Genomic DNA, 27,449 nt, shown 5'->3' on the forward strand with positions numbered 1-27,449 from the left:
GATGTCATGATCTCTGTTTTTTGAATGTTGAGTTTTAAGCCACCTTTTCCACTCTCTTTCACTTTCATCAGCAGGCTCTTCCGTTCCTCTTTGCTTTCTGCCATTAAAGTGGTATCATCTACATATCTAAGTTTTTTGATATTTCTCCAAGCAGTCTTGATTCCAGCTTGTGATTCATTCAGCCTGGCATTTCACATGATGTACCCTGCATATAAGTTAAACAATCGAGGTAAAAACATACAGCCTTGATGTACTCCTTTCTCAATTTTGAACCAGTCTGTTGTTCCATGTCCAGTTCTAACTGTTACTTCTTATCTTGTATACAGGTTTCTTAGAAGGCAGATAAGGCAGTCTGGTATTCCCATTTCTTTAAGAATATTCCACAGTTTGTTGTGATCCACACAGTCAAAGGCTTTAGTGTATAGTCAATGAAGCAAAGCGGATTTTCTTTTTTAATTCCCTTGCTTTGTCCATGATCCAGTGTATGTTGACAATTTGCTCTCTGGTTCCTCTTTTTCTAAATCCAGCTTGTACATCTGGAAGTTCTCAGTCCACAGGCTGCTGAAACCTAGTTTGAAGAATTTTGAACATAATCTTGCTAGTATGTGAAATGAGAGCAATTTGTATGGTAATTTGAACATTTTTTGGTATTACCTTTCTTTGGGATTAGACTGAAAACTGACCTTTTCCAGTCCTGAGGCCACTGCTAGTTTTCCAAATTGCTGGCATGGGTGCAGCGCTTTATCAGCATCATATTTTAGGACTTGGAATAGCTCAGCTGGAATTCCATCACTTCCACTAACTTTGTTCATAGTAATGCTTCCTAAGGCCCACTTGACTTCACACTCCAGGATGTCTGGCTCTATGTGGGTGACCACACCATCATGGTTATCTGGGTTATTAAGAGCTTTTTTGTACAGTTCTTCGGTTTATTCTTGCCAACTTTTCTTAATCTCTTCTGTTATGTACTTGCTGTTTTTGTTCTTTACTGTGCCTATCTTTGCATGAAATGTTCCCTTGGTATCTCCAATTTTATTAAAGAGATCTCTAATCTTTCCCATTCTACTGTTTTTCTCTATTTCTTTGCATTGTTCACTTAAGGAGGCTTTCTTAATCTATCCTTGCTATTGTCTGGAACTCTGCATTCAGTAGGCAACAGCGGCAGTGGTGAGGCCAGGATACCCTCTGCTCCTGGGCATCCTCCAACATTAGTTTCAGCCTTCCCCAGGCCCCCTTCCCATCCACTCCAGCAGGGCTTTTGCCTCTACCCTTGGTCACACACTGACTGATACTCGATGGAAAATGAAGATTTACATGTTTAACAAGGACCAGCATGGGACAACCAGGGCACCAGGCATGTCATCCAGCTACATTAAGTGGCTGAAGGCCGTGTCTCTGCTAGTTAGGGCCTGACATATCATAGTCCACTGGAGAAGGGAATGGCAAAGCACTTCAGCATTCTTGCCTTAAGAATCCAATGAACATCACAGCACTGTTTATAATAGCCAGGACATGGAAGCAACCTAGATGCCCATCAGCAGACGAATGGATAAGGAAGCTGTGGTACATATACACCATGGAATATCAATCAGCCATTAAAAAGAATTCATTTGAAACAGTTCTAATGAGATGGATGAAACTGGAGCCCATTATACAGAGTGAAGTAAGCCAGAAAGATAAAGACCATTACAGTATACTAACACATATATATGGAATTTAGAAAGATGGTAATGATAACCCTATATGCAAAACAGAAAAAGAGACACAGATGTACAGAACAGATTTTTGGACTCTGTGGGAGAAGGCGAGGGCGGGATGTTTCGAGAGAACAGCATCGAAACATGTATAGTATCTATGGTGAAACAGATCACCAGCCCAGGTTGGCTGCATGAGACAAGTGCTCGGGCCTGGTGCACTGGGAAGACCCAGAGGGATCTGGTAGAGAGGGAGGTGGCAGGGGGGATCGGGATGGGAAATACATGTAAATCCATGGCTGATTCATGTCAATGTATGAAAAAAACCACTACAATATTGTAAAGTAATTAGCCTCCAACTAATAAAAATAAATAAATAAAAAAAAGAAGCCGATGAACAGTATGAAAAGGTAAAAATATGACACTGAAAGATGACCCCGCCCCCCCCCCACAAGTCAGTAGATGGTCAATATACTACTGGGGTAGAGCAGAGAAAGAGCAACAAAAAGAATGAAGAGGCTGACCAAAGCGGACACTCCCAGTTGTGGTTTCATCTGGTAGTGAAAGTAAAGTCTGAAGCTATAAAGAATAATACTGCAAGGAATCTGGAATGCTAGGTCCATAATTTAAGGTAAATTGGATGTGGTCAAATGAGACAGCAAGAGTAAACATTGACATTTGAGGAATCAGTGAACTAAAATAGACAGGAATGGGGGCATTTAATTCAGATGACCATTATATCTACTATGGTGGGCAAGAATCCCTTAGAAAGAATGGAGTAGACTGCATAGTCAATAAAAGAGTCTGAAATGCAGTAATTGGTTGCAGTCTCAAAAATAACAGAATGATCTCGGTTTGTTTCCATGGCAAACTATTCAATATCACAGTAATCCAAATCTATGTCCCAACCAATAATGCTGAAGAAGCTGAAGTTGAATAGTTCTATGAAGACCTACAAGACTTCCAAGAATTAACACCAAAAAAGGATGTCCCTTTTCATCACAAGGGACTGAAATGCAAAAGTAGGAAGTCGAGCGATACCTGGAGTAACAGACAAGTTTGGCCTTGGAGGACAAAATGAAGCAAGACAAAGGCTAACAATTGTGCCAAGAGAATGAACTGGTCATAGCAAACACTCTCTTCCAACAACACAAGAGATGACTCTACACATGGACATCACCAGATGGCCAGCACCGAAGTCACATTGATTATATTCTTGGCAGCCAAAGATGGAGAAGCTCTATACAGTCAGCAGAAACAAGATCCGTGGCTCAGATTGTCAGCATCTTGTTGCAAAGTTCAGACTTAAGTTGAAAAAAGTAGTGAAAGCCATTAGGCCATTCAGGTATGACCTAAATCAAATAATTTATTATTATACAGTAGAGGTGACGAACAGATTCAAGGGACTCGATCTGGTAGACAGAGTGCCTGAAGAACTATGGACAGAGCTTCATAACATTGTACAGGAGGTGATGACCAAAACCATCCCCAAGAAAAAGAAATGCAAGAAGGCAACGTGGTTGTCAGAGGAGGCCTTACAAATAGCTGACATAGACTCGCAAGTCCCACAAATTTCTCTCTTAGAACTGCTTTTGCTGTGTCCCATAGGTGTCAGATCATTGTACTTTTTAGTTTGTTTATTTTCATTTGTTTCCAAGTATTTTTTATTTCTTATTTTTTCAGTGGTTGTTCAGTAGCATATTATTTAACCTCCATGTCTTTATATTTTCTGAATTTTTTTTCCTATAGTTGATTTATAGAGTCATATCTTTGTGGCCAGAAAAGATGCATGATATTACTCTAATGTTCTTAAATTGAATGAGACATTTTATTCCCTAGCATGTGATCTATCCTGCTTAAGTGCTCCATGTATACTTAAAAGGAATGTTTTTGTTTGTTTGTTTTTTGCTGTTTTGGGACTGGATGCTCTATAGATCTATTAATATCTATTAAGTCCGTTGGTCTAATGTGTTATTTAAAGTCTGTGTTTCCTTACTGATTTTCTGTCTGATCTGTCCATTGATGTAAGTGGGATCTTAAAGTCCCCAACTACTATTATGTTTCTGTCAATTACTCCCTTTATGTCTGTTGTTATTTGCTTTATATATTCAGGTGTTCCTATGTTGCATGCATATACATTGTTGCATCTTTGTCTTGGAATGATACCTTAATCATTATGTAATGTTCTTCTCAGAGCCTAGTTTTTAAGTGTTATCTAACTTCCTATGCTCCTGTTATAACAGTTCACAGGCCACTCTTGAATATAAACATTTCTACATATTTTCATCTGTTCTCCCTGTCTCAACTTAGAGTACTTTTTCCTGTTGATTCTACAAACTCTCTTTAAGCATCATCTGCATTGTGATGATTAATGTCAGACATTATTAAATGGTTCTAACTATGCCATATATAAGGGGCTTACCCAGTTGCTCAGCAATAATCTGCCTGTAGTGCAGGAGGCCCAGGTTCAATTCCTGAGTTGGGACTATCCCCTGGTGAAGGAAATGGCAACCCATTCCAGTATTCTTGACTGGGAAATCCCACAGACTGAGGAGCCTGGCAGACTATAATCCATAGGGTAGCAGAAGAGTTGGACATGAATTGGTGACTAAACAACAATGTCATATACATAACATACATATATATATATACACACACATATATATTACAGCCTAGCGTGCTGCAGTCCATGAGGGTTGCAAAGAGTTGGACACGACTGAGCAACTGAACAACAACATATTATATAAGATTACTGAAATACACTACCTAAGACACTATAGCATAATTGTTAGTACAACTGTTGTCACAATTAAAAGACTATAAGTTAGTGAGGCATCTTTATAATTCCTGTGTCTAGCACAAAAATGCATGGGTGACTGTCATCGATTTTTTTACTCAACAAACCAGCATATTTAATACTAGGACATATCATGTACTGCCTTCATGCCAACTCTAGGCCTAGCTTCATAAAGACATAGGACTCACTCTCAAGAACTATTTACTCTTAACTGGTGTGGAGTGGTCAACTAAATATAGTTAATTCAAAGCTAAACTGTGTCCATTCTGAAGTAGTTGAGTCCATTTAATGGCAAATAATAAATCTAAAACATGGGAAAATATCTAGGTAATATTCTGCTTAACTGCCACCACACCAGTATCTTTTTCCAGTCTTTCTTTTTTAGCTTTTAGGTTTCTGTTTTGTTTTATTCACCATATAAAAACATTATATCTCTATGCTATTTCAACCTGCATTTGTTGATATGCCAATCTCTAGGCCACATTGTATTGAATGAAATACATTTTTCCCTGTCTCTATTAGTTAATTATGGTATGTCCCTTGTTTCAACATTTTACCATCTGAGAAATGACTCTTGAATATAGGCTGAGTGGTTTTAATTTCACCTTAGAAAGGGGCAAGAAGAAAATGGTATCAACAAATCGAAGCGTTTAGATTTATAGGTAAGCATCACTCTTGCAGGTGCTTCCGAATTATAAAAGAGAAATACAGTTTTCTCTGCTGCTGCTGCTGCTGCTAAGTCGCTTCAGTCGTGTCCGACTCTGAGCGACCCCACAGACAGCAGCCCACCAGGCTCCCCCGTCCATGGGATTCTCCAGGCAAGAACACTGGAGTGGGTTGCCATTTCCTTCTCCAACAAGTTTCTCTACTACAATAGCAACTGGTAAACAAAATCATAAATATTCTGCTATAGTTTGATTCACACATTGACTTGGCTATTACTATTACTATTGGCTTGGCTTGTTATTATTACTAGCAACACTTCTCATATTCAATATTACAGCATTAATTTGGCTGCAATTAAAATACCACATGGTCAATGAATAGCGGAACCAGGTAAATACGCCACATTGTACTACTGCTACACATACGATGAACTGAGGTCTAATGGAGAATTGGGTATCAACAAGAATAAGTTGGCAACAGAACCGCACTGAAGTCCTAATTCAGCCTTACCATCCGGAATGAGACTCGGAGAACCTTGGGAGAGAATTAGTAGCCTTTTCAATTTTTTTTTTTTCTTCTGGTATTTAGAAATTCTATTGCATCTTATCTCATGAGAGATCCTGGAAATAAACCTTATTTATTTATTTATTTTTTGAAGATTGCAGGTTCCTCTAAGATCAGGTTCTTGGAGTGCAGAGCAGCTAGTTAACAGTGGATGGTGGGATTTTCAAGGAAGGAGAATCAAGAAATTCCACTCCAAAAATTAGGCAGAATATTCTGGATCCAAAGGTAAACCTAACCTGGTGGGAAAGTCAATTGTGACCGAGAAAAGTTTACCAAAATCAATGCCATTAAATGTCCCTCTCCCTTCAAAACAAAATCTGACACAATAATGGGAAAAACAAAACAAAACAAAAAAGCTGATCTTCACAAAAATGGAAATGCCAAAAAAAAAAAAAAAAAAAGTTACCAAGTTTGGCCTTTGTTACTGCATTATCAGAAAGGTTAGAAATATTTAAATTCTGGCTCTTTAATTAGGCAAACACACTCTTTGGTCTCTTATAGTTGTAATTCAATTGTTTTCTTATATTTCACTTGAGCCAAGAAGAAATTTTCACATTTCCAGATTTGTCAAGGTATATCCATAAATGACAGGCTCCCCATGTGGCTCTGTGGTAAAGAATACGCCTGCCAAGCAGGAGACACAGGTTGGATACCTGGGTCAGGAAGATCCCTTGGAGGAAATGGCAACCCACTTCAGTATTCTTGCCTGAAATATCCCATGGATAGAGGGGTCTAGTGGGCTAAGTCCTCAGGGTCACAAAAGAGTCAGACACAACTTAGTGACTAAACAACAATCCATAAATGATAACAATAGAAAATGAAAGCATTTATAAGAAACAAAACTAATAAATAATATTTCTGGCTCACTTCCACACAACAGCAAAATCAGGCCTTTGTTAATGACTATAAATATAAGTAGTAAGCTATACCATGCCTTTAATCCAATGTGGCCGTCCTGTATTTTCCAATGTAGCAACAGTTTGACTATTCATGTAGAAATTCAAATTTCTACATGAATATATGGTTTCATCACATACATCCATGGGTATGCATCTTGTCCCCACATCTAAGCACCTCCACCAACCAGCCCCCAAGACCTGGGTTACCAAGCTTAGGCTTTCTAAGCGCTTTCTGTTTCCATGTCCAAAGTATTAATTTAGAAGTACCTTGTCCTAAGATTTTTTCCTCTTTTTCAGGTGCTTGAAGCCTATTGTACTGGGGCTTAACAGGCTGCTAAATGTGCACTTAACATCCTTCCCCTACTTAACATTTCCCAACATGTAGCATATGATTCCCAACCCTAAAACACCATCCTTCCAATTTCTTCCTCATTACAAACTTCCTGCCCAGCATGTTTCCATTAAGAAAGCTGAAAAGACTAAGGTTGAAAAAAAACTTTAGAAATAGTTGATCCATAAGATAAGAAAGTTATTTTTACTAAAGAAACTTTAAGAAGATGTCAATAGAAGATTCAATGTTGAAGCTGAAAATAGATCATAATATATCAGTTCTAAAAAATTCTTATATATGTTTTGACCCCTGAAGACCCTGTTATTGTAGACAACAGTAAAGGATAAGAAACAGAAAGTGAAATAGAAGGTCTGAAAGGAAATTTGAATTTTTAAATCTAAATTCTATTTCTCCAAATTTAGAAAAGTAAGCACAGTCACATCCATCCTGGGAGAGAAAGTGTGTAAATTTTCACTTTCCAAAAGTGACATTAGAGAAGGAAGAAAATTCACCTATTAAATAATTCTTGCCCTACAAATGCAGCACTGTAACTTCAATTGTTGAAGCAAATGCTAAGGAGTCTGTAAAGATGACCCTTCTATTAGTCATGCAGTGAATCATAGAAGGTTATGGTCATGGCCTCTGAAATGATAGGAGGCCATGTCAGAAAAAAGGTACCTGGTATGAAAAACTTCACAGGATAAAATGGATATAACTCCACAATAAGAAAGCTCACATCTCTCTCCCCAACCAAGTTCTACAGTAGAGAAATGTACATGCACATTCTCAAGGAAGCATTTCCATCTTGACCACTTCTACAGAGGGCATTGCTGAGTGCCCCTCCAATGTGTCTGGTACAGACCATACATTTTTTCTAGACTGGAAGCATTACTGCACACGCTTGGCTTTTCAATCCATTGACGTAAGTAAATCTGGGCCAGTTTTTCACTTCTTATACGTTATCACCATGCCAAACTCTGAAACAAAAGGACTGCATACACCTAATGAGAGCCTACCATGGAGAAAGTTGTTTTTCCTCCCCTACTTTCTTCCTTATTATTTTCTTATTATTTAAACTTGGCAATAAGAGAATGGATCCTTGATATCTGAAAACGATATGTCCGTAGAAGTTCTCACATTCACAAAAAAACCTCTCTTAAAAAAAAAGAAAAAGAATGTTACTACTTCTTTGCCAACTGGCTGACTCCAGCATATTAGCCCCTTATCATGTTGCATCCATTTCTGTTCCTGATCTTAGGTCTATTTTCTCATTTAATTTTCACCATGATCCTTTGCAATTGAGGAAATTATTATCACTAGTATTTTTTAACTATTCCTAACTATTGCAAGTGGCAGAACTTAAGAATAGTTGGCAAATAGGCAATAAAATTTTAAATTTGTGAATGCTGAAGGTCCATTATCCCGAGGAGAATATGAGGAGATGGTATTGGAATGCATTTCCATGGCAATCAGCAGCAGAATCTGGCCCCAGGACTGGCTGCCTACCTTCCTTGGCCCTCTGTGCTGTGGACGCTGGTGTGCTCTGGGCACAGAACACCTCTCGGGTCTGGATCCCACCTCCACAAATGGGTCCCGTCTCATGCCAGTGGAGGGACTGCTGCTCGAGGAGAGAGACTTGGCATTCTTTCCATTCAGAGGTCTTCCAGGAATACCTATTTGGTGTGATTTGTTTAAAAGAAGAAGAAGAAGAAGTAGTAAGGAAAACAGAATTCCACAGGAAACTTAAGTTATTGACATCAAATGTATGTAATCATCTCTCTTTCTAGTATCAAATCTTTGTCTATGCATAAAGACATTTACCAGCTTTGAATACTAAACCTCTTTTATTTCCTTGAGAAAAAGTAAGCAGTCTATCATGCTAATAGCACAGGACCAGAAGATTGAATGAAGGAAAATATGGATAAATAGTAGAGATGTCTCAGCCTTAAAGCTCTAAGAGAGTAAAGAATCAGAGAAAGGATCCTGGTAGTCCAGTGGTTAAGACTCTATGCTTCTAATGCAACAGGTGTGGGTTTGATCCATAGCTGGGGAACTAAGATCCCACATGCCACGTGGCATGGCCAAAAAAACTAGAGGAAGGAGGTGGAAACCAAATGTGCTTAATTCCCAGGAGGTGAACTCATCATGGGGTTTAATTCCATAAACTTTTAGATGACTTTGTGTGAAAGTTGGGTTTTCTTTTTTAATTGGTAGGACAGTGTATGAATATGTGAGTATATTATTGTAAATGAACAGAGACTACCTCCAACTTTTCAACCTTATTGATACAGGTATTTCTATCAGTTTGACCCCATTGGAATAAAGGTATACATATTAAAAATGAGTTCACTGTCAGTTCAGTTCAGTCACTCAATCATGTCCAATTCTTTGTGACCCCATGGGCTGCAGCACACAAGGCTTCCCTGTTCATCACCAACTCCTGGAGCTTGCTCAAACTCATGTCCATTGAGTCAGTGATGCCATCCAATCATTTCATCCTCTGTCATCCCCTTCTCTTCCTGCCTTCAATCTTTCCCAGCATCAGGTCTTTTCCAGTGAATCAGTTCTTTGAATCAGATGGCCAAAGTATTGGAGTTTCAGCTTCAGCATCAGTCCTTCCAATAAATATTCAGGACTGATTTCCTTTAGGTTTGACTGGTTTGATATCCTTGCTGTCCAAGGGACTCTCAAGAGTCTTCTCCAACCCCACAGTTCGAAAGCATCAATTCTTTGGTGTTCAGCTTCCATGTACCACTATATTTAATTGGTGAGTTGTTTTTCTTTTTTTCACACATATACAGACATGCCATTGTTATACTGACATAGAATATATCTTCTTGGTTTACAACTGATTGAGATACACAGTGATAGACACAAATAAGGGGCAAGACATAATGAAGTTTCTACACAACTTATAGAAAATAAAACAACGATAATAATGCTACATTCACACCTAGAGAACGATTTCAGACAGAATCTCCTTTTGTGGTTTATGAGAGCATTCCTCAAGCCCATGGAGTTAATATAACCCTACAGAATTCACATGAATATCAGCAGATTCATTAGTTACTGGAGCAACAAATGAAACCTAAGAACATTCTCATATCTGCTGTCCCATTTCATATTTTAGGAAAAATTTCTCAGTTTGGGGACTGTTCAAAGGAAAAAATTGCACTGAAAAATAAACATACCTCACCAAGGCCCTGGCCTTTTAGAAACTAAAGTAAAACCGAAATCAAGTAACAGACATCAAAATCAGGAAGCAAATCTCTAAAATACCTCACAGTGAGCAAAGCCCTTGATAATGAGGGTTGTCATTCTAAAAAACATGAAAGCTGAGGATCATGTCTTGTGAAAAGCCCATTGTAGTAAAAGAATTTGGATAATCCTGTGGGGTTTGTTGTAACAGGATTCTGCTCCCTTTGCCTCACGACTTCATTTTCACAGGGTTTTCCAAGTGAAAGTCACTCAGAGAGCTGGACAAGGGTCTGAAGTGTAGAGCTAAGTCCTGCTTTTACTAGGTGAATATAGACAATAATATGTTTCTAATTCCTGGGCATGAATGATTGAGAAAAGTCTAAGTCTTTCCAGAGATGGTCCTTCTCCAGAGGTGATGATCCAAAGCTCTTTCTCCTCACTAGACAGAGGGGTCACCTAGGCTCCACAGTCACTCAGGCAGAAGGCTTGTCCCCTGTGTTTCTGAGTCTCGGGGCAAGGTCAGTTCTCTTGTCTCTGGACTCTAAGGCAAGGCACAGTGTGGCAGGGGTGGGTTCGCTGGACAGTTACCACTTTCTCATTTCAAATCCTCTCCCCCTACTGATTCCCTAAAATAGCTCTCTAGCTATTAAGGAGGTTAGATGCAGTCCTGCCCTAAGGCTCCTATCATACAGTGAGCAAATAAGGTGGGGAAAAGGTGCAAAAAGGTGTGGACAACAAGCATGCTTGGGAATCAAACAGACATGGTTTGAATCTGAGCCTTTCCACTTACTAGTCATGTGACTTTGGCTCAGTTCTATTTTCCTATCTGTAAAATAAGGGTAATAACACTGAATGTGGATCAAAACATATAACAAATGTTCAATAAATATTAATTCCCTTTTTTATGTCCTTCTACACCTGTTTTTTTTTTTTTTTTTTTGTCTCCTGCTGACATAGAAAACACACACACACACACACACCCAACATTGTACTTATGAGAACTTAATTGATTTAATCAGAAGTTAATATTAGGGATCCAGGAATGCCACAGTCTTACCTCCAAGAATCAAAATTCAGTAAAGAGCATAAAAGAAACTTAGAGCATTCAGAATCATAGCAAGTCACAGTAATTTGTTCACTTGTTTGAAAGGAATGGGCCATGCTGCATAAACTGCTTTTTCAATAAATTTATCATGACCCTATAAGAATTAGCAATGGAGGAATTTTGGAAGTCATTTTAGAGATAAATGAAAAGAAAAGTTTAATGACTATGGTTTTCTATAAAGTAACAAAAACCCACTTGGTAGCTCTTTAACCAAAAACACCCAAATTCCATTCACTGCCAAATAACAAATTCTCTTTAAAAAAAAAATAGAAGACATTTATCATGATTGCTATTGCTTACTACCTCAGAGAAAATACCAACCTAGCAAGAGGCAAAGGAAAAAGCACACTAGTGAAGGACTTCTATATTCCTTTTTAACATGCCGGTCTTTTCATAGTCTTTGCTTTTTTATTTTTATTTTTTCAAATGCAGTATTTTCAGTCACAAATCACCTAGAAGCCAGGAAAACTGAACATTCTGAACTCATCCAACCTGGGAAAGTATCTCTAGGATCTGACAGAATAGGAAATCAAAGGAGTCTTCTCAGCTAAATGTTGCCTGCTATCTCCCTCAGAGGCTGTGACAGGAATAGCCCTCCCGCCTCTGGACAACTTGGCTTCCTGACTGCCAGGGACATTCTCTTTAATGGCCAAGTCCACATCAAAGCCCAGGCCTTTCCACCCTCTCTCGCCCAACTCTGCTGTGTTTCAAGTCTTACTTTGTCCTTTTGCTTAAGAGAGAAATAGGAGGTGTCTCAAAGGCCAAGATTCTGCCTCTTGTTGATAAAGAACACTTTGAAACCAACTGTACAAATGCCTCAAGTAAAGTAAACGGCCATGACATGAAACCAATTAGTCAATCCTCATAGCCCCTCATGAATGTAGCTTCTTATGAATGGATCCATTTGTCTTGTCACATGGTCTGACTGAACAGGAGAGACAAGGCATTCATTTATTAAGGCTTCTAGGATATCATGACATATACCCCAAGCAATAATAACAATCAAAGTTTTCTGCATGCTAAGTCTGTTACAGGCACTGCATTAACAAATCTAGGTGTATAACTTCATGTAGTCTTCCCAGCAAGCAAAGAGACTTGCTGAGAATATCATCCGTTCAGTTCAGTTTAGTTCAGTGGCTCAGTCATGTCCAACTCTTTGTGACCCCATGGACTGCAGCATGCCATTAGAATTTGAACACTGTGGTCACATAGGCTCAAATTTTAGTGTTTTCAGGAGATAAGAACAAGTTAAAAAGAAAAATAAAATATAAACCAAATAAATGTATCTAATTGTAAAAATTCAAGTTTCCACAAAATGTTGAAATGACAATTTTTTGAAGACTAATGCCTTTTCAAGGCCCTGAAAACCATTTTGCTGCCTGGTTACTGTGAGTGTTAGGGAATCCTGCCATCAACCTTTTATGTGAAAATTATTCCAATGACCTCACCATTAGTGAGATGTCACACTGCCAGCCGCTTATATACTGAATACCCAAGGGATACAACTTGTGTAAGAATATTTTAGTTAATGCTAAGGTACGTATGTGAGATGGATGGCAGAAAGGAATTAAAAGCAGGACTCCCTAGGAACAGAAATATGCCTGCCCAATAGTAAGCAAATCACTTACTCAACCATGCATTTATTCCTTTTTTCTTTTAAGAAGTAATTTTTGAACTCTAATTATATGTCAAGTCTGGATTCAGACAATAGAAATGCACAAAAATGATCAAGACGAAGCCCCTGATCTTGAAAAGGTGACCTTCTAGTGGGGTAGACAGACAGAAATGAACCAAAACAGAAGATGGCATCAGATAACATGTCCATCAGAGAGAGATGGATGAGGAGAGCTAGTTCAATGCTGTGACCAGGAAAGCTTTCAGAATGCTGAATAAAAAAAAGCAGTGGGAACAAGAAGAGGTAGATAAGGAGCATTCTTGAGGAGAGTATGTTCAAAGGTCCCAGGGAAGGAGAGTGCTTTGCACTTTGTAGGAAAGCTCAGAAGCCAGTGTGGTTGGAACAAGCAGGTCAAGGTAGGAGGGAGAAAGAGGGAGAGGCAGGCAGGGGCCAGGCTATGGAGGGAGGACTATGAGTGTTATTCCAAATGTGCTAGGAGTCAAGTTCTGAGGAGGGTGAAAGAGTCATCCTGGCCACTGACTGAAGGACATACCACAGGGGAGTGGCAGAAGGGAGACACATGTGGAGGCATTTGTTACTCTAGGAAACATGCTACTAAGGCTTCAGTTGGGACACTCACAGTGAATATGAGAAGTGATCAGACTCTGGACATTCTGTGAAGGTGGAGACAGCCTTCTGATGATTAGATGTGGGTGGGAGAGGACTTCCCCAATGGCTCAGTGGGTAAAGAATCTGCCTTCAAAGCAGGAGACACAGGAGATGCAGGTTCGGTTCCTGGGTCAGAAAGATCCCCTGGAGAAGGAAATGGCAACCCACTCCAATATTCTTGCCTGAAAAGTCCCAAGGACAGAGGAGTCTGGCAGGCTACAGTCCATGGGACCACAAAGAGTCAGACATGACTAAGCAACCAAGCACAAGTGGGAGAGAAAGAGAGGAGTGGGGAATAATTCCAGGAACTTGCCTGGTGGTCCAGGGGCTACATTTGCACTCCCAATGCAGGGGTCCCAGGTTCAACCCCTGTTCAGGGAACTAGCTTCCTCATGCCTCAACTAAGAGTTTGTATGCCACGACCAAAGATTCTGCATGCCACAAGTGAGACCAGGTGTAGCCATATAAAATAAATAAATAAAAAGGAATGATTCCAAATTACTTTGCCCCAAGTACTAGTAGCACAATTTCTTGGCACTGAATTCTTACCTGAAACAGCCCAGGAAGGGGGACAAGAACTCAGATATCAGGTAAATGAATAAAACCTGAATTTCACTTCTATACTCTGCTTTCTGAAGCTGTCTCCCACACCTGGAACTCACAGGCCAATTTCTTCATATGCCTCCCATAATTTAAGTCTACTCTTAGGAAATGGTCAATAAATATATTCACAGGATATACATTAAGTTACACATGTGTGCTTGTTCAGTCACGGCTGACTCTTTGCCACCCCACGGACTGTAGGCCTGCCTGGCTCCTCTACTCATGGAATTTTCCAGGCAAGAATACTGGAGTGGGTTGCCATTTCCTACTCCAGGGGATCTTCCCAACCCAGGGATCGAACTCAGGTCTCTTGTGTCTCCTGGACTGACAGGCGAATTCTTTACCAACTGTGCCACTTGAGAAGCTTCACATACTAAGAGTTATTATTAAATATTTCATCATTCTGAAAAGGTATATGCAATTTACAAGAAGAAATCAAGATTAAACCAAAGAAAGAAATGTCTAATAGAATACATATTTCCACAAAGAAATACAGGAGACAATTTCTGGATTAGGAAAAGCTCCTCAAGGCCTGGAAATCTCATCCCCTGGATAGCCAGCTTATCTTCCTGAGAGTACTGTTGTCTAATCCTAGGAATCCTGTACTCAAACTATTCTCCAAATTTATGGGGGAAGGCTAGAAGGGGTAAGGAATGAATGCATTGCTCTGAAGCAAGGAATAGAGGCATTCTAAATTAACCAAGTCAAATTAGAAAAGTATGTACATTTAGTGACTATTTTAAAGAGACTTTTATCCTACTAAGGTGACATAAACTGATTTTAATAGCAGTAGTATGGCGGGACAATCAGAGTTTTATAGCAACCCTTGCCCTTTAGAATGCATGCTTTGTCACTTTCAGAAGGCTTAGAATTGCTTACAAAGTGTGGGTTTCTTTTCTCCTTCTAAAGGCTCAGATCTAAAGCAAAGCAACATGGAATAGAATCTTCAGTGATCTAACAATGACAGATTGAAAGAATCATTGCATTAGTGAATGGTCATGTTTTGACTAAGCACATATAGCTTTGCAAACACTCAGAATTGAAACCCTAGCGCAATGTATTCAAATTAAATGTGCGTATATTAAAAATCAGTGTACTGCAGCATGACTAATTTATGATAATGTCTGTTGTCCTTTTAAAATTGTAAATGCATCTAGAAAAGAATTAAGTTGTCATTTTTTTGCTGAACAGACGACCAAAATAAAGAGAACTGATCGAGCTTTGTGTGTTTTACGCTCTAGTAATTTTTTATTGAATAGAGTGGGACTATTGATTATGGTAAGCTACTCTCAAGTGCAAAGCTCTTTGCTCTTAGGCAGATGACTTTGCCAGCCAAACTCCATGTATGCATTATTAATAGATTTCTATCATTACACACAGCACTTAGCAATATGTTAACTTTCTTACACTAACAGGGGAACAAATTTTCCAACCAGGAGAACTGAAAGTGGCACAACAGGGACTCATGAAAAAATATGCACCAATAAAAGATGGACTCAATAAAAAGGCATCAGTCTCCTTCTGCTGAAACAATTTACAGATTCTTTGAAACTGCTATTTCTTTCCCAAAAAGATTCTCCTGAGGGTTCCAGGTCATGACTCCTTTACTCCTCAAGTGCTGTAGAAAAGCTGCTTAATTAAAATGATTTTTAAAAGCTTCCTTAAAGAACTCATTAATTCATTTAACCACCATTTATTGAGCTTCTATTATGTGCAAAGTGTTAAGGACTATGGTAGACAAACAATGGGAAAAGATCAGTAGATGTGGTAGGCAATGTGTGTGCCATTCTTTTCCAGAAGTCAAACTTTTACAAATGAAAAATCCACCTGCAATATGGGAGACCCAGGTTCAATCCCTGGGCCAGGAGGATCCTCTGGAAAAGGGAATGGCAACCTACTCCAGTATTTTTGCGTGGGAAATCCCATGGACAGAGCAACCTGACAGGCTACAGTCTAAGAGGTTGAAAAGAGTCAGATATGATTGACTAACATTAACTAATTGTGATCTCATTTCTCACCCTTCTTGAACCTTCTCTTACAACCAATGATGACAGAAGTTTTTTTTCTGGAAATCCAGACACACAGCAAAAGCAAGGCAGCCACTGGGGACCACTTTACATCAAGTTCTGTGTGTTCATTCATTCCCTGGGTAGGTGTCCATATTGAGTATTCTTTATGAAGCCAATTTTAGATGCCTGTTATAGAAACTGACTTGAATTCTTCACACACGTCATAATAAGTATCAGCATGGAATAAAGCACCCTGTGAATAAAATTATTCTGGAACAGCACTACATTTGATGATCTATCCATTGTCTGTTGAGCATTTACTCTAAGCCAGGCACTTTTATAGATGTTACCCACTCTGAAGTAGAGGAGGCAGAAAAATAAACTAACAAAAAAATCCATATGTTTGGGATGAGTTATGGGAACATTACCAACTATTAAACACTCTTAAAGAACATAGTTATAAGGTTTGAAGAAACACTAGTTTTTAATGAGAGTATTATACAAGATTTTTAAAATGAATGAACTAAGACAGACTGAAATTTCCTGAGTCCTCCACCAGTCAGCACAGCAAAGGCTAAGCAGGTGTTGAACAAACCTCTTCAAGACACAACATCCCTCTTCTAACACTTACTTCATTCCAATGGGCAAAAGAAGCCAAATACTAAGCCAACTTTTATCTACCATCCCTTCTCTTGGCACCATTACTTGGCTTTAACACTCATCTAAAAAAAGTCATCAATTGATCCCCAGAGTTTTATCAAGGGAAAAATAATTTTATATAGAAAACATAAAATCAGGTTCAATACCTTAAAGAGAAAATAGGAAGAAACAGCCTGGCCACAGCAGGTTGTTTTATAAGCACATCAAAGTGGGTAGAAGACCCACATAGACCTCTCAGAGTCTGCACAGACCGACCTTTTGGGAAGAATCTCTAGTTCACCCAAAACAGAGGTAAATTAACACATGCTAGAGGTAAGGAGAGACAGTTTATGAGACCCCATATTTTTCAGTGTCAGACCAGGATGTTAAAGCAATGTTTAGGAAACTGTTTTTTCTGGGCAGTAATTCACACACTCTATGTAAAATATCAGCCATACAGTGTCTGCCTAGAGATCTTCTTAAAAGTTTTACTCTATATTGGTCACTGTTACCTTTTAACAGCACTGTCTTATACTTATATCAAATTTTAAATGTTAAATTAACATTTAAGAAATACAACAGTCATTTTGGTGTGAAAGTTGTTGTCTCCTGGGGAGATTATAGAAGTTGCTGGTAGGTCATCCAAGGTGTCAATTCCAAGAAAGATGTTGATAGTTTTCAGTATTCTTATCTGTCACAGTGTGTTCAGCCAGAAAAGGCTCTCTAAGTACAGAGGGTCTGGAGTCATAGCTGTTGTAGCATCAGGTCAGGTCCCAGTTGTCTGTGTCCTCTGCCTTTTCTTATGCTATCCAGTAACCAGAGGTTCATAATTGGGACGAAGGATGTAAAGGTTGTAAATTGTCACCCTGCTTATTTAACTTATATGCAGAGTACATCTTGCAAAATGCTGGGCTGTATGAAGCACAAGCTGGAATTAAGATTGCCGGGAGAAATATAAATAACCTCAGATATGCAGATGACACCACCCTTAGGGCAGAAAGCAAAGAAGAACTAAAAAGCCTCTTGATGACAGTAAAAGAGGAGGGTGAAAAAGTTGGCTTAAAACTCAACATACAGAAAACTAAGATCGTGGCATCTGGTCCCATCAGTTCAGTTCAGTTCAGTTCCGTCGCTCAGTCGTGTCCGACTCTTTGCGATCCCGAAACTTACTCAAACTCATGTCCATCGAGTCAGTGATGCCATCCAGCCATCTCATCCTCTGTTGTCCCCTTCTCCTCCCGCCCCCAATCCCTCCCAGCATCAGGGTCTTTTCCAATGAGTCAACTCTTCACATAAGGTGGCCAAAGTACTGCAGTTTCAGCTTCAGCATCTGGTCCCATCACTTCATGGCAAATTGATGGGGAAACAATGGAAACAGTGACAGACTTTGTTTTCTTGTGCTCCAAAATCACTGCAGATGATGACTGCAGCCATGAAATTAAAAGATGCTTGCTACTTGGAAGAAAAGCTATGATTAACCTAGACAACATAGTAAAAAGTAGAGACATTACTTTGCCAACAAAGGTCTGTCTAGTCAAAGCTATGCTTTTTCCCGTAGTCATGTATGGATGTAAGAGTTGTACTATAAAGAAAGCTGAGCACCAAAGAATTGATGCTTTTGAACTGTGGTCTTGGAGAAGACTGTTGAGAATCCCTTGGACTGCAAGGAGATCCAACCTTTCTATCCTAAAGGAAATCAGTCCTGAATATCCATTGGAATGACTAATGCTGAAGTTGAAGCTCCAATACTTTGGATACCTGATGCGAAGAACTGACTCACTGGAAAAGACCCTGCTGCTGGGAAAGATAGAAGGCATGAGGAAAAGAGGACAACGGAGGATGAGATGGTTGGATGGCATCACCGACTCAATGGACATGATTTTGAGTAAGTTCTGGGAGTTGGTGATAGACGGGAAAGCCTGGCTTGCTAAAGTCCATGGAGTTGCAAAGATTTGGACATGACTGAGTGTCTGAACTGAACTGAGCTGAATATCTTGAAGTATTACCATTCTATGGTATTTTGTTGGGAAAAACAACACATATGAATGCACATATATGTGTATGTCTTCACTAACATGAGAGTCAGTGTTAGGTATTGAAAAGATCACTGACCTTGAAGTCAAATGGACTTCAACTTGAATAAAAAAAGATAATACCAATTTACATCACTTTTACTATTAAACATGTCCCATTTAGATGGGATGATAAACTTCATATTATTCCAAATAATCTTTATAACATCTCTGGTAAAGTTATTGACCTAAAGCATATACTCAATAAAAGGCAATCATTCTAAACAAAAGTTGATACAACTAAACTTCCTCAACATCTTCAGGGAGGTACCGTTCTTACTTACAAGAGAATTGCATAGTTATTGACAAAGAAAAGAGAAAAACAGAGGGATATTTATAATTCAAAAAATGGTTGAAAATATCAGGAAAAGGTCATCAGCCATTCCTTGAAAAGGATGAAGGAAAAAAGCACACATGTGAAGTTATCATTTAACTCAGATTCTATTCCTGGCAGCCTAACATTGAGAATCTTCCTAAACTAGGACTCCATAGGGAAAAAATAATCTTCAAATCACCCAGAATAACTTTCTATTCTATTAAGTTATTATAGAATAGGTGATATGCCAAAGAATGTTCAAAGTACCACACAATTACACTCATCTCACACGCTAGCAAAGTAATACTCAAAATTCTCCAAGTCAAGGCTTCAACAGTACGTGAATCAAGAACTACCAGATGTTCAGGTGGATTTACAAAAGGCAGAGGAACCAGAGATCAAACTGCCAACATCTGTTGAATCATAGGAAAAGCAAGAGAGTTCCATAAAAATATCTACTTTTGCTTCATTGACTATGCCAAAGCCTTTGACTGTGTGGATCACAACAAACTGAAAATTCTTATAGAGATGGGAATACCGACCACCTCACCTGCCTACTGAGAAATCTATATGCAAGTCAAGAAGCAACAGTCAGAACCAGACATGGAACAATGGACTGGTTTCAAATTGGGAAAAATAGGTCAAGGTATATTGTCACCCTGCTTATTTAAGTATATCAAGCGAAATGCTGGACTTGATGACACACAAACTGGAATCAAGATTGCCAGGAGAAATATCAATAACCTCAGATATGAAGATGACACCACCCTTACGGCAGAAAGTGAAGAAGAACTAAAGAGCCTCTTGATGAAAGTGAAAGAGGAGAGTGAAAAAGTTGGCTGAAAACTCAACATTCAGAAAACTAAGATCATGGCACCTGGTCCCATCATTTCATGGCAAATAGATGGGGAAACAATGGAAACAGTGACAGACTTTGTTTTCTTGGGCTCCAAAATCACTGCAGATGGTGACTGCAGCCATGAAATTAAAAGATGCTTGCTCCTTGGAAAAAATGCTATGACCAACCTAGACAGCACATTAAAAAGCAGAGACATTTCTTTGCTGACAAAGTTCCATCTAGTGAAAGCTATTGTTTTTCCAGTAGTCATGTATAGATGTGAGAGCTGGACTATAAAGCTGAGTGTTGAAGAATTGATGGTTTTGAATTACGGTATTGGTGAAGACTGTTGAGAGTCTCTTGGACTGCAAGGAGATCAAACCAGTCAAACCTAAAGGAAATCCTGAATATTCATTGGAAGGACTGATGCTGAAGCTGAAGCTCCAATACTTTGGCCACCTGATGCAAAGAACTGACTCATTGGAAAAGACCCTGACGCTGGGAAAGATTAAAGGCAGGAGGAGAAGGGGACGACAGAGGATGATATGGTTGGATGGCATGAGTCTGAGCAAGCTCCGGGAGCTGGTGATGGACAGGGAAGGTTGGCATGCTGCAGTACATGGGGTTGCAAAGAGTCAGAGACAACTGAGTAACTGAATTGAACTCATTACAGTATGCCTTCCAAGGGGAGATTCTCTTACTGGCAGAAATGAACCCACCTGAAAATAACAATAAGAATCAGTACACCTGTAGTGCCTCCTACGTGCTAAGCAGTGGGATAGACGGGGCTAGTCTGCAGCTCTTCAGCCTCCAACACAGGCAGCATATTTAGACACATGTTATTGAAGAGGGGAATGTGCTAAAGAAGTTGTATAGCTTTTTCAAACATATACAGCTAATGAGTAATGGTATACAATTTTAACCCAAGGTTTATCTAAGTTCAAAAAGGACAGAGACCTCAGGTTTTATTTCCAATCTCATGCTTTGCCCCAAAACTAGTGTCTTGAAAGATTGAACACATACTTAATACAATTAGGAAGGATTCTGTGACAGTAGGTTAACCTGTCAAGATTCAGGAACTACATCTGCTTTCTCTGCTTTTTCAGGCAAGAAATGGTGTAAATTTAAGTAGCCATCTTACTAAAAAATGAACAGTCAATATGTAACGAGTATGTTGAATCGACCCAGATTTCTATGGTGAGGTGGAGGAAGTGAGTGACTAAGAAGGTGAAAAGAGGAACTTGCTCAGTGATACCCCACTCCCCAACCTCTGCCCTCCTCTTACATGCATTCTTTCAAGTATAAGGAATAGCCAGGCCTATCAACAATGCCAGGTGAGTTTGTAACCTGCTTACACTTCATATATCTCAGGTGATTAATTCCTACAGTAAGTGATGTTTTGCTTCACTGTTTCACTGAGGAAATGGTCTCAAATCTTAGAGACAATAAGAAACGAGAAAGATCTATTTAATATAGCTACAGACTTAAGATATAGTTCAGGGAAGCTGTGCAGCAGGAATTATCACAAATTCATCCCCAACTGACTTCTGCACAACTTCTATCATTATCAGACTGAGTCCATTGTAAGCCAACAACCAGATGAAAATACACTGGGGTCTTCACCAAAGGCAACACTATCAGGCAAAATATAACCAATATCAAGGTCTTCAATTTAGCTATTCATTTATGTCAACCCTTTTCCAACATTTTCCATTTCCCTAGGGACCTGAAATAGAAACAGTGCCCCAGGGCGGCAGTGAATTTCAGAGAAAGAGTGTCATTAGAATTAGGGGGCTGTCATTCATTAACTAAATAACCTCAGAAATTGCTTAATCTCTCTAAGCATCAATGGCCTTATTTACAAAATGACAATGCTGATGAATGACTTCTTAGGTTATCAGAAAAATTAGGTCTGGCACATCAGGCAATGATAACTAATGGCTATTAAACATTTATGATGTGGCAGGTGCTGGATGAAGTGAGTACGGCTAGTAGAAGAGTAACCTGAGATACTAGATTTAACTCACTTGCCAAAATGCAGATAACTGGAAAGTTCTCAGAAGTAGGACTGGAGGTCAGGGAATCAACGCAGCCTATGCCCTTATCCTACTGCATTCTACTGCCTAATATGAAACTTTGCACTGAGTAAAGACTCGACAAGTATGAGACACAGTTACAGTGATTGGTAACATGTCTATATCACATACAATCAGATTATATAGAACAACTGAACACTCATGTCAAAGAATACACTATACCTGGGACACAAGTGCAGAAGCTCCCCTTCGACAATGCAGGCTTCTTTCTCGAGAAGTTCAGGGCAATCCTTCCCACCTCCAAGAGCAACGTGCTTCACATCGCGGCTCCTGCTCCTAAATCCTGGCGAGAGACTCCCTGAACGACAGGTCTTAGAGCAGGGGCTCCAGGAAGACCACTCAGTAGTTTCACAGTCTTTCGGCATGATGCAGGACTGGACAGTCAAAGGGAAGGAATCCTGCATGCAAAGGCTGAAGGAACAGAAACAGAAAACAGCAGGCCATGGGCTAAATGAGTGCAATCACATTATGAAGTACCTAGTCTGGATTAAAAACAAAAACAAACAAACAAAAAAACCCTGAAACCTGGGTTTTTCAAGTTTTCAAGATAAGCTCTCAAGTAAGAGAAAAAAAAATTTTTTTTAATGTTAGAGGCATCATGATAAACCCATTAAAGGTCTTAACATGTTAAGAATGAACGCTTGATTTCATCTGAAACTGTAAAGTTACAATGTTTCACTCCCATAAGACACATAAGTAAGATGAGTCTATCTTGTACCTTGTCCAAAGCATCCTCCGAAATAATGGAGGTTCTTCTCCTGTGCTTTCACTTTCTGATACAGCCTACAGACCACTGAACTCTTTGTTCAGTGGTCCTCAGAGTCACATACAGCACTGTGCTTCACAGGCATTTTCTTACAACAGTCTCATGAGTTTACCTATTATTACGCCCATTTGTAGATGAGAAAACTTAAGATCAGGAAGGCTAAGTCAAAAAAAAAAAAAAAAAGGAAGGCTAAGACCACAGAAAAGTAAATGTAAGCTTTTGAGTATTAATCTGTCCATTCTTTTACACACTGGTCTATTAAAAATAAACAAATGGGGCATTATGTTTCCCCATTTTGTTAGGCTCTGTGCATCAATTTCCTCATCTGCAAAACTGAAGTGCTTTCAAATGCTAACAATGTAATTGGAAAACAGATAAATAAATAAAAAGATATGATAATGTGGTAAACTCAACATAAAATCATTTCCAATGATGAAGAGAAAAACTAATGAGGCAGTGATAGACCACACAGGAAAGTTGGGGGTAGGGGTAGGGGGGCAATTCTAAAACAGAAGGACATCTGAAATACACTTTAAAAGATTAATGGGAACTTCTCAGGCACAGAAAGAAGGGGTTGTTTGTGGGCATAGGAACCAGCGGTATGCTAGAACTGGATATACTATTCAACGAGGACCAACTGTAAAATTTTCAGAATTTTGCAAGCCGGTTGATTTCATGTAACTAGCTTAAAATTAGCCATGGCCAGAGTAGTTACACTATAGACATCAGCAAATGCTACAAATGAAGCCCCTGCCCTACCCTGACCCTTCAGCCAACAGAACTGGTGGTCAAATATTCACAGGCACAGCAATGGCAGAAACTAAGAACCATAAATGGACACATTTATGGCACATAAAACTCAAAGAGGAAAGTGGATAAATATGAGGAATGTAGTTCTGTAAGAAGTATGTCTGGAAAAGCTTCATGTCATGGACTAAGGACTTTGGATTTAATTGAGTATTAAATAATTTTAAGTGGAGGAAGTCAGATTCATGTAGGAAGATAATAATAATTCAAGTATTAAATGACATTCTTTGCTTTTTCATTTTGTTTTGTTAGTATTTCCCTTCTTCAGTCAAAGACATCCATTACTTTGGATGAAAGAAAAGGATAATTTTGACAGGAATATAAATCAAAGAAAGGGTTCAAACACTGTTCAAACGCTGACTTTCAAAACTGGGCCTATGAAAACCTGGTGGAACAACAGCTACAGACAAGGTTTGGCAATGGTTACTTTGTATGTATTTAAAAGGAGATAAGTATTAAAATATTTCCAAATTTCTGACTTGGAAAAATAATGAAAATTAAGGGAGCCAATAAAGAAATAGATTATAGAAGAGAGTGCAGGGGAGAATACTATATGTTTATACTTGGCCAGATCAATGAATAAAATATGGTGAGATTTCAATACAGATGTCCTTCATGAAGGGGCTTCCCAGGTGGCACCAGTGGTAAAGAACCAGCCCCCGCCCTCCACCGCCACTGCAGGAGATATAAGAGACATGGTTCGATCTCTGGGTGGGGAAGATTCCCTGTAGAAGGGCATGGCAACCCACTCCAGTACTCTTGCCTGGAGAATTCCATGGACAGAGGAGCCTGGCAGGCTACAGTCCATAGGGTGGCAAAGAGTCGGACATGACTGAAGCAACTTAGCAAGCTTGCGTGCATGCATCCTTCATGAAACCACAGAGAGTTAGTATGGTTTTCAAACTTCACAATGATATAAACTTTTGGTACAATATTTTTTAAAGTCTATTCAGATCATGTGATTCCCTTCAAAATGAAAAAAGTAATCTATACTTCATTATCATTACTCACTTCAATTAGATATCTGGGGGTCTTGGGATTGAGATAAAATAGGAAGAATCCTTGTTGAAAATTTCCCACCTAAATCATAATGTACCATCATTGTACAATGGGGAGAAAGGAGGGAAGGACCACCTCTTTTAAACTTATGACACAACAGACAGCTGTTGATTAACAAGTTATAGGTTTTGACTTTTCAGAAATCATAATTGGCTGAGTTGTGTCCTGACACACATTCATATGTTGAAGTCCTAACCTTCAATATCTCAGAATGTAACTGTACTTGAAGATAAAGTCTTTAAAGCAATAATTAAGTTAACATGTGGTTATGAGGGTAGGCCCTAATCCAGTATGACTGGTGTCCTTATAAGAAGAGATTAGGACACAGACACAAACGGAGGGAAGAGTATAATAGATATGGAAAGAAGACAATCTTCTACAAGCCAAGGAGAGAGGTCTTGGAAGAAATCAGTCCTGCTGACACCTGATCCACCCTCCAGAATGTGACCAAATAAATGTCTGTTGTTTAAGTTACAGTCTATGCTATTTTGTTAAGGTAGCCCTAATAAATGGATTTAATAAAGTTTTTAAATTTGCTCATACTTTTAAAGAGTTTTAATTTCCAAAGTTGATTTTCTTCTTCTTTTCATAATGAAGATCCCACACTATACAGTCCTCTGTCTACAGAAGTAGTGGTTTGGTCCTTACCATTTGCCAGTTGTCATTCTCATCTTCCCTGAACTACCTTTTCCTATTGGACCAGAAGAAGGGGTAAGACTCCTACAGTACAAGCATTTGCATGGAATTGGGTGAATTAATCAAGGGTTTTTGTAACTCTGAAAACAGCTTCTAATTCTTGGAATTAGGAAGGGCATATGTTTTAATGATTACATATTTACTATTTCAATGTTATAATTTAATAGCAATATTTAATATTATTTTTACCAACTTACCTCCTTTATTGAAAAGAGTAATCATAAAAGGTACCACATAGAGCCCTGGTCTAACATCATCAAGTGAGATTACTTCTTTTTCTGAAATAGTGGATTAAGCACTAAATGGCCTATCAGAAGTATCTGTATCCTGAATTCTGTATCAAAACACATTTGCATGACCTTAGTCTTAAGGCTACTTAGCTTCATTATCTACGGAAAAAAAGAATAATAAAATGTGATCTGCTTACCCTGTCCGGAGTTATAGTATTAATATCTTTCAGCCCAAGTAGATTTACCTTACAAACTAAAGCCCCAAACAAAGATTATACACAAATAAGACTCAATTCTTTAACAGAAGGTGATATGCCTTTTTAATAAAACAGACATATACTGCTAATTTAGCTTTTTAAAAAAGACAGAAAAGCCGAGGTAATTAAACCTCCTTGACATTTATAGAGTATGTTGTCATTTGCAAATTACTTCACAAGTATTCAAATGTAAAGGAAACCTTTGAAACGAAAAATTACTCTAGTTATTATTACTTCCTCTGGAAATGTAAGGAAATCTCTTTACTTACAAAATAAGGACAGAAACACTTATAAAAACCAACAGAAAATTCCCCTCATTTCATTTACGCTTCAATTACTACTTTAAGAGAATATTAAAGAAACATTCAGGAAAGCTGAGTAATATAACAAACACTCCCATACTCTACTAGCAAAAGCTAACATTTAGCTTCAGATTTCATTAAATAAATGTTTAAAAATTATAAATTCAGGTAAATAACCTGTGTCTTTTACAATCTTAGTTCCATCTCTCTTCTTCATACATAGCCACTACCTTGAAATTGATTTCTATTATTCTCCACAGATTTTTGTATTTTAAGTAGGTATATGTTCAGAAATAAGATTTATTGTCTGGTATGTTTTCAAATTTTTACTTAAATATTCCTTTATTATTCATATTACTCTGGAAATCATTTTTCTCATTTGATATCATGACTTCTACATCCATTTGAAAAATGCAGATATGGCACATTCATTTTTATTAGTGAGCAATATTCCAACAAGAATACAGGGCAATTTATTTATTCATCTTCTCATTAGTATACCTTTTGGTTGTGCTTAATTTCTTTTGATTCCATAGGATTATGTTTTAAACTTCCTTTTGCATGTCTCGATGTTGCTATACATCTGTGAGCAAATTCCCTAGTATTTTTGCCTGAAATTGGGCCATAAATATTCATGTAAAGCAATATAACAGGTATTGCGGTATTTTTCCTTTCCTACATGCTAAAAATTCTTGGTATTATTAGACTTTTTTTTCCCCAAATGTTGAGAAATTGTATTTGTTTTTTTCCAGGTTACCACTGAGCTGTATTTGTATTTTTCTTGAATCATTAGTGACTACTCAGATTTCTATCCTATGAATTTACCATTCATATTATTTGTGCATTGTGATAGGTAGACTGCTGCTGCTCCTAAGTCACTTCAGTCGTGTCTGACTCTGTGCAACCCCATAGATGGCAGCCCACCAGGTTCCCCCATCCCTGGGATTCTCTAGGCAAGAACACTGGAGTGGGTTGCCATTTTCTTCTCCAGCACATGAAAGTGAAAAGTGAAAGTGAAGTCGCTCAGTCGTGTCCAACTCTTAGCGACCTCATGGACTGCAGCCTACCAGGCTCCTCTGTCCATGGGATTTTCCAGGCAAGAGTACTGGAGTGGGGTGCCATTGCCTTCTCCGGATAGGTAGACTAGTGGTCCCCCAAAGATGTCCATATCCTAATTCCTGAAAGCTGTGAACACGTCTAAGCTGTGAACCTTACCTGCTA

At 38.7% G+C, this 27,449-nt stretch overlaps 1 protein-coding gene across 1 annotated transcript in view; it reads right to left on the reverse strand.

The window, feature by feature from the left end:
• THSD7B (thrombospondin type 1 domain containing 7B) overlaps positions 1-27,449 on the reverse strand; it is a 972,933-nt gene that overhangs the window by 589,001 nt on the left and 356,483 nt on the right. The window contains exons 4-5 of the mRNA XM_061135120.1: positions 22,274-22,522; positions 8,458-8,624 (exon numbers count right to left, since the gene is read on the reverse strand). Of these exons, the coding sequence (XP_060991103.1) occupies positions 8,458-8,624; positions 22,274-22,522 (416 nt within the window). The remainder of the gene's footprint in view (positions 1-8,457; positions 8,625-22,273; positions 22,523-27,449) is intronic.

This window comes from Dama dama, chromosome 33 (genome assembly GCF_033118175.1).
Source record: "Dama dama isolate Ldn47 chromosome 33, ASM3311817v1, whole genome shotgun sequence".
Classification (NCBI taxonomy): domain Eukaryota; kingdom Metazoa; phylum Chordata; class Mammalia; order Artiodactyla; family Cervidae; genus Dama; species Dama dama.